At 43.6% G+C, this 8,686-nt stretch overlaps 1 protein-coding gene across 1 annotated transcript; it reads right to left on the bottom strand.

The window, feature by feature from the left end:
• Positions 1 to 2,655: 2,655 nt before the first annotated feature.
• abcb8 (ATP-binding cassette, sub-family B (MDR/TAP), member 8) lies at positions 2,656 to 8,631 on the bottom strand. The gene is made up of 16 exons (XM_035799688.2): positions 8,319 to 8,631; positions 7,605 to 7,941; positions 7,320 to 7,475; positions 7,105 to 7,199; positions 6,839 to 6,944; positions 6,423 to 6,584; positions 6,158 to 6,243; positions 5,910 to 6,007; positions 5,713 to 5,818; positions 5,529 to 5,562; positions 5,271 to 5,407; positions 5,075 to 5,169; positions 4,830 to 4,963; positions 4,008 to 4,155; positions 3,543 to 3,793; positions 2,656 to 3,341 (listed from the first exon to the last, which is right to left on the bottom strand). Exons 1-16 carry the CDS (start codon positions 8,414 to 8,416, stop codon positions 3,258 to 3,260), a joined length of 2,127 nt encoding a protein of 708 aa, XP_035655581.1. The 5' UTR covers positions 8,417 to 8,631; the 3' UTR covers positions 2,656 to 3,257.
• Between the last annotated feature and the right edge of the window lie 55 nt (positions 8,632 to 8,686).

Raw genomic sequence — 8,686 nt, 5'->3', positions numbered from 1 at the left:
TGCAGCATTGAAGGTCCCAAAGAACAGTGGCCTCCATGATTCTTAAATTGAAAAAGTTTGGAACCACCAAGACTCTTCCTAGAGCTGGTCGCCCGGCCTAACTGAGCAATGAGGGAGGGGGGTCTTGGTCAGTGAGGTGACCAGGAACCTGATGGTCACCCTAACAGAGCTCCAAAGTTCCTCTGTGGAGATGGGTGAACCATCTCTGCAGCACTCCACCAATCAGGCCTTTATGGTAGAGTGGCCAGACGGAAGCCACTCCTCAGTAAAAGGCACATGACAGGTCTCTTGGAGTTTGCCAAAAGGCACCTAAAGGACTCTGACCATGAGAAACAAGATTCTCTGGTCTAATTAAACCACGATTGAATTCTTTGGCTTGAATGCAAAGCGTCACGCCTGGAGGAAACATGGCACCATCCCTACGGTGAAGCATGGTGGTGGCAGCATCATGCTGTGGGGATGTTTTTCAGTGTAAGGGACTGGGAGACTAGTCAGGATAGCTGGAAAGATGAACGGGACGAAGTACAGAGAGATCCTTGATGAAAGCCTGCTCCAGAGCACTCAGGCCCTCGGACTGGGATGAAGGTTCACCTACCAACAGGACAACGACACTAAGCACACAGCCAAGACAACACAGGAGTGGCTTCAGGACAAGTCTCTGAATGTCCTTGAAGGGCCCAGCGAGAGCCCGATCTAACATCTCTGGAGAAACCTGAAAATAGCTGTGCTATTGGGAGAATGGGAGGAACTCCCCAAATACAGGTGTGCCAAGCTTGTAGCATCATACCCAAGAAGACTCGAGGCTGTAATCGCTGCCAAAGGTGCTTCAACAAAGTACTGAGTAAAGGGTCTGAATCCTTAGGTAAATGGTTTATAATACATTTTTTAAATCATCCTCCCTCATCTTAAACGGCACAGACCACCACCGATCTACCCGTGGGTTAAAAGTCAGCCTCAGTTGGTTCTGTTTTTTCTCCTGCAGAAATTCCAGTTGAAAAACTAGGGATGGTTGGAAGAATTTGTCACACTTATTCCCTCTTGATTCCAGAAAATCTGTTTTCACTTTGTCATTATGGGGTATTGTGTGTGGACGAGGGAAAAAAATATTTTATCAATTTTAGAAGTAGTCTGTAAGGTAACTAAATGTGGAAAAAGTAAAGGGGTCTTGTGACAGCCCTCCCACTCTGTCTGCAGTATTCTCTCTTTGTTCTTGTTTCCTTATGAGGGTCGTCAGTTACAGCTATATTATCTCCCTTTTGTTCCGGGCTTTGATCCGGTTCGTGACAAGTGGGGGCTCATCCGGGATATTTGAACGTATTGATTTGGGAGACCGTGGAGGTACGTGTTTGGTTTGCATATTTTGTTTGAGGTAGATAGATCCAGTATTGGTTGCCTTTGTTGTTTGGTTTGTGTGCTGCTTGGAGAGAGATAATGGTTCATTTCCATCCAGGCCCTGCCTAGCCTGGAAACGTGTTCTACTTTCTGTTGGGACATCAGTCTGAGGAGATGAGTAATCGGCTGTGTACCTCGGTGGGAGATTTGGGTAGGGTAGTGGACCTTGCCTCCCGGAGCTATAGCCTTTTCCCCCTGATAGGCTTAGCGACGTGTTTCAATTTTGGATATGTTGGGCATGGTGTTTGTTATTTTTGTGTGGTGTCTGTGGACTGAGCAGTTGTCTCGGGGGCACATCCGTGGCTTGGTGGAATTTGCCAGCATGCTGGGGAGTTATATTTCCTTACCAGCGGGCTACAGTGCGTAAATACCCACGCAAATCTGCACGAAGACTAAGGTTGAGTTATTATAGGTTTTGGGGAAGGTCCGTATCTCATCTCTCTACTGTGGTGCTCAGGGTGATTGTCATTTCTGTGGTTGTGGTCTGATGTGCTCAGCAGAGGGGTTGAGCAATATTATTTACTTATGACTATGGTGTCTCATGTAGACAAGTTCATTCGCTTTCCATCAGAGGAACTGTTAGACTTATGTACTAAAGAACAGCTGTTGAAGATCGCTGAACACTACAAGGTTGAATGATTGAAATTAGTGAAATTCTGTTACGTTGGGAAGTGACTATGAATCGTTGGGAGTTGTTGTAAAAATTAAGAAGGACCCTGATGTTCTTTTCGTTGGAGTTTGTAGCGGTTGTGGTCTTTTGTGCCAAGTTCCTGTCTGTTCCCTCCTGGTCTTGTGTTCTTCTTTCCTCTTAAACATTGCTTCCTATGCGCAAAGTTTGCTGAGGTCTGGGGAGGAGGTTGGCTGGGGCAGGTGGAGGTGTGAACACATAACCCCTCATCAATTTGGGACGCAGCAGCTGTGCCGTTGTTCCGGAGCCCTTGTTGGTCCCTGGTTTAATGGGGGGGTGTGACGACCCTCCAACTGTCTGCCGTATTCTCTCTTTGTTCTTGTTTCCTTATTAGGATGCGGGTGGGCGGAGTTGAGGGTCGTCAGCTACATGGGAAACATCTGGGCCCGGTGTGTCCCAGGATAAATAGACCTCTTCCACATTCATGGAAGAGACTCTCTCCATGCAGAGACACCTTTATAGATTTTGTTGTGTTTCTTGGCGGTTTTTTGGTTGTTTGCTTTAGCATCTTTCAACACCCTGCATTGTCACATTCATGCATACAAAACACTCACTGACACTACTGATTACACACACCATTGTATATTATACTTAGTTACTTATTTAATAAATATATATTTTGTTACTCCTTATCTCCACGTTGTCTCCCTTTTGTTCCGGGCTTTGAGCCGGTTCGTGACAGTCTGAATACTTTCCGAATGCACTGTTGGTAGCACACAAGGACATTTTTTCTGTTTCTAGCCAGATGTATAATTTTCCTGTTTTGACTAATTTAATAGTGGGTTAGGTCTGCTCTGTACCAAATTAGCATTCTCTTGCTCTCTCTGAAAACAGATTAGTGGATGAATAGAATTTAATGATTAAAAGTATTGCAAAATGTACAGACACAGGGCCAAGTAACCCTGCTAAAACCACATTCACATCCTGTACAGTTAGTATTCTCTTCCTATAAACACATGATAAACACTTGCAATTTCAGCCTTACTTGGGCCACAAAATATAATTCAATTGGTCCAACATTTGGCTTTAAAAAAAATGGAATTGGACCATTAAACTAAATCAACTTTACACCAACAAAACAAGTGATAATACCTATGCATCTTTTTCATTTCTTATGAAAAGGCTGTCCCTAGTTCATGATATTGGCCTACAGTTTTGTGCCATTTCAAAGTAGTGTTCACTTCTCTCCCTCTGATCTCTGCCTGCGTATCAGGTCAGCATACAGCCCTCCTTTGCTCAGCAATTCTGTGTGAGTTCCAGCCTAGGAAGAGACAAGACAAAAACTATACAACCAAGCATTTGTAGTTAAATTGACATACATCATTACGTGTTGCGATGCTCTTTAAAAAAACTTTACGATTATTACTTTAATGACAAGAAAACGTGTCTGGAAAAAAACACCAATGGGACAGAGGACAATAGACATCCCTCTCTTCCTTCAGTGCTTTAGCCGCTCCCTCACCTCTACAATGCGTCCATTGCTCATGACACAGATGAGGTCTGCCCTCTGGATGGTGCTGAGTCTGTGGGCGATGATGAGCACAGTGCGTCCTGTGGTGGCCCGGTCCAGAGCCTCTTGCACCACCCGCTCTGACTCTGCGTCCAGTGCACTGGTGGCCTCGTCCAGGACCAGGATGCTGGGGTTCTTGATCAGGGCGCGGGCAATGGCAATACGCTGCTTCTGGCCCCCTGACATAGCCACTCCTCGCTCACCTATGTGTCCACAGAGATACAATATTCAGTAAAAGCACTTATTATAATGCAATTAGTACTACTTATGTTAAAAAGCATTTAAGCCCCTTTAGATTTGAATATGTGTGTCTGGGATTTATTAGAGTGGTATAGACTAGTAATAAATCAGAGGATGTTAGAACTGGGCCATTCACAAAAAAATATGTTTTTTTCTCAAATATGTGCTGTCACTTACCAACCACAGTGTTGTATCCATCTGGAAAGCCTGTGATAAAGCGGTGGGCATTGGCCTGCTTGGCAGCATTGATGACCTCAGCATCAGTGGCCTCCGGCTTTCCAAAGCGAATGTTCTCCATCACGGAGGAGCCAAACAGCACAGGCTCCTACACGCAGGGGTGGGTTCTGAATTGTTAATAACAAAGTAACATTGCTATCACTACTCTCTCCACTGGCTTCCAGTTGAAGCTCGCATCCGCTACAAGACCATGGTGCTTGCCTACGGAGCTGTGAGGGGAACGGCACCTCAGTACCTCCAGGCTCTGATCAGGCCCTACACCCAAACAAGGGCACTGCGTTCATCCACCTCTGGCCTGCTCGCCTCCCTACCACTGAGGAAGTACAGTTCCCGCTCAGCCCAGTCAAAACTGTTCGCTGCTCTGGCCCCCCCAATGGTGGTGGAACAAACTCCCTCACGACGCCAGGACAGCGGAGTCAATCACCACCTTCCGGAGACACCTGAAACCCCACCTCTTTAAGGAATACCTAGGATAGGATAAGTAATCCTTCTCACCCCCCTAAAAGATTTAGATGCACTATTGTAAAGTGGCTGTTCCACTGGATGTCATAAGGTGAATGCACCAATTTGTAAGTCGCTCTGGATAAGAGCGTCTGCTAAATGACTTAAATGTAAATGTAATGTAAATGTTATTATGGCAAAAATCACACAAGAAGGCTGTTTCTTACGGAGGACAATAACCAAATCTGAAGCAGTTCTAAAAGAAGACTCTAGAACATCCTTATGCACTAGAAAACAGAATGATTATTCTACAACATTTACCTGATTGATAAATCCAATGACTTGTCCTCTGAGCCAGGATGGATCCAGTGTCCGGATATCCAGACCATCCAACATGATCACACCACTGCTGGGGTCATAGAAACGCTCCAACAAGGAGGCCACTGTGGACTTCCCTGCAGTGCAGGAGAACCATAACTGACACATAATTTTCATAAATATTTCATTATGTTTATGTAATCAGACTAATTGAGAACTTGTATCCATGGGAACGCATGGAACATTACCTCCTCCGGACTCTCCAACGATTGCGACAGTCTTACAGGGGGGGATGATGAGGTTGAAGTTCTTTAGGATCCGTTGGCCAGGTCTCGTTGGGTAACTGTGGAAAAACAAATACAAAAAATGTAACTTACTGATATATATAATTTGTATGTGTTTGTGTGTCTTTTTGTTAATTTTGTCTTTCTGATGTGGTCATGCCTGAAAGTAATGTTCATGAAGTCCACCCGTCCTGTCAGAGATTTGTAAGGAATGCGGCCTCCTCCCGAAAGTGGAATGGTAGGCTCCAAAGACAGGTACTCAAAAACACGGGCCCCAGAGCTGAGGCCTCTGACCATCTGCAAAACATGGTAGGTTCTAATTTCTTATTGCCATATCAACTGATCACCTTGTGAAACCTGAAACTACATTGATAGCAATGTATTTCTGACTTCTTCTATACGTCAAGTCTTTACTCACTTGGCCAAACAGGATAGAGATGCTGGCCAAAGACCTAAGAAAAATAACCAAAGGATAGGTCAAATCCAATTTGTTATTCACCTAACGTTCATTGAACACTTCCATTTGATAATGCAAGCATTTGGCACGTTACAGTGTGAGAGATTAGCTTAAGTGTTATCTTTGCTAACAACAAATATTTTACCTCTGCACCGTCTGTGAAGCCACCAGGAAAGACATCAGGTCACCTGGAGACATTTCATCACCTGCCATCAATGACCCACCAGCAAAGATGGTGCCTAAAACAATGCCTGCAAGAAAAGGAACCATGTAACAGATAAGCAATGGCATACTTAAATAAATAGCAAGTTCAATCCACTATTCATGATAAAAGGAACTCACAGTTCAGGACGATATTTGACATTCCTTGGAAAACAGCTATCCCTGAGCCTAGAGATTCATTCATCTCGCATGATTTGTCCACTTCCCAGGCATATAACCTGCAAAACACAGACAAATTGTTACATTCTTTCACACAATCCCTCTAATAAGGGGTGAAATTAGCAATGCTTTGAAAGACAATTGTGACTTTATTATAAGGCAGGTCTGATAATATTGTCTGATCTGGACTATAATAGACTGTCACTCACTGCATCTCTCGCTCCTCCATGGCGAAGGCTTTCACTGTCCTCACATTGCCAAGGGCCTCGTCTGCCACCCCTGTTGCTTTCGACACCTACAACAATACACATACTGTATATCAGTCTAGACACAGACAGACACCAATGCTCAGCACACACCATTCTTCATGCTGTAGTTCTGATAAACTCAGTAGAATGCTTTCTCAGTTGACACTTATCTATTTCTCTAATGTGTTTCAGATAGTGAATGAGTCAGAATGAGTGAAGATGTCACCTGTTCCTGAGCCAATCGGGACAGCCTGCGAAGGAATGAGCCAATCAGAGCTCCTGCCCCCACCAGACAGGGAAGTATCACCACTGTCATACCAGTGAGTTTAGGGGAGATGACATAGAGGGACACGAAACAGCCAACTGTCTGTGTTACACTCCGCAGGCCCTGTAGATATGAGTAATTGAGGCAATATCATTAGATTTCGATCTTGTGAACTGTCTCTAGATGGGAGCAACAGCTAATTAATAAATTATACTGAAAAGTTATGGCAATATGTGATAGGTTAGTGCATAGGGAATCACAATGGAAATAAGCTTTATTGTGTTTTTATCCTAGATCATTTTGAATGCATGTTGTCTTCGGCTGGAGCAGCCTACTACTTTTAATTATCCAATAAATTCATATGTACGCAGCCATACCTGAGAGACGACCAGTTTGAAGGAAGACTTGAACTCCTGAATATCAGCGGTCAAACGGTTCACCAGCATGCCAGTTTTGTTGGAATCAAAGAAGGCTACATCTTGCCTGAAACAAAAATGCCAAGTTTTGTGTTAGCAAGAGTAAAAGTTGGAGAGTGGATAGCAGGTCTAGTGACATCTAGTCAGTCACTCTACTCTCTGTCTTGGAACTGGTCTATTCTACCTCTTGTTGCTTTCAATATATATTAGTGCAACTGGGTGTATACCTGAGTAAAGATTGGAAAAGAGTCTTTCTCATGTCTGCTGCTACTCGCTCCCCTACCCTGGAAAGCAGGATGATGTAACCAGTCGTGAGCAGACCCTGAAGCCAGGAAAGAGATTTCATGACCATATTGTTTTTCTATGTATTCCACAGAACTAGATTATTCAATCTACATTTAAATTAAATCATTGACAATGACTTTTTTGACAAACAACTTACTTGGAGACCATACAATCCCAGCAACTTCAGAGCAGGTCCCCTCATCTCTCTCATGTAATTCCCAGTATGTTCTCTCATGTAGCGTGCCACTATGTTCACCAGATTGCCCAACATCAGGGGAATTTGAATATTCAAGATGGCAGCACCAAAAGCAAGCTGCAAAAAAAACATGATTGGTCTGAAATATCTCAGCATTCCAATACAATTAAAACACCACTGGAGTTTAGCCAACATGTTACTGTCTAAACAGTAGATTGTCCAGTAGTGTTAAGTTATGTTGCTCACCACAACAGCACCAAGAAGGGCAAAAAGCTGGGGTTTGACAAACTCCCACAGGATATGCCAGTCAAACTCAGGCTCAGTTTCTTTGGCTTGAAGCTCTAGTAGAACATTGTTATTCACATCTGCCTGGCAATATGCTACACTACCAAGTACTCGAGCAGAGATGGTGAGAACCACTGGCCCCAAGATGAACTTCAGGGCCCCCCCTGGTGGTTTTGACATGCAGCAGGCAGATTGGCGAACTGCTGCTTGAGCCAGACCCCAGATACGCCCAGCAGCATTACTTGGCTGTCCAGAGGAGTTGCCTGCATTGGCCAATTGTGTTGTGTATAGCCGTGATCTGAAACGAAAACAAAACAAACAAACAATATAACAAGCTGTACTGTTTGTAGTGTGATCTGTATTATACAGGTTTGAGGGACATGGACAACATGAGCTTAACAACTAATAATAACTATGTGGTGGGCTTTTCACTCAATGTATTGTTAAAATTGTGACAAAAAAAGTTACAAAAGGCATGACACTTCTGGATGGTCCATTCCATTAAAATCACTTTACTGAACAGTGAACAACACTACTTACAACTTTGGGACAGAGCTGAACTAATATTGTTTTCATAAGGAATCATATTAGCTAGTGCAAAGTCTAAGGTCTGTAACTATAGTAGCTGTCTGATCAGCTGACTACCGGCATTAGCCAACTAGAACGTTGTCCTACCGTGGCTGTCTCCATAAACCGTGTGTTCTATTCAAATGCGAGTAAACGGGGCGCAACGGTGCAGTTGTGCTGACTCTATTACAAAGTAAGTGAAACATATTTAAACGTTTTCACGGAAATCTAACAAAATTCAAAGAATCTGAGCGCTTAACTCAGAAGGGTACAAGGAACAACATGTAGGCTGCCATGTTGACACTATCCCAGAATGCATCTAATTGGCACAGTAAATGGGTTCATGTTTAATGCCAATAACAAAACACGCATTTTGATCGCTAAAAACAATGTTAAAAGGCTACAACATGAATCTTTATTCATTATCATTGGCAAGGATTATCTCTGTCATTGGGAAAAAGAAGAGAAAAAAAAGA

Source organism: Oncorhynchus keta, chromosome 23 (assembly GCF_023373465.1).
Source record: "Oncorhynchus keta strain PuntledgeMale-10-30-2019 chromosome 23, Oket_V2, whole genome shotgun sequence".
Taxonomy (NCBI): Eukaryota; Metazoa; Chordata; class Actinopteri; order Salmoniformes; family Salmonidae; genus Oncorhynchus; species Oncorhynchus keta.
Note: the sequence above shows the minus strand (reverse complement) of the source record. Positions and strands in the feature narration are given on the sequence as shown.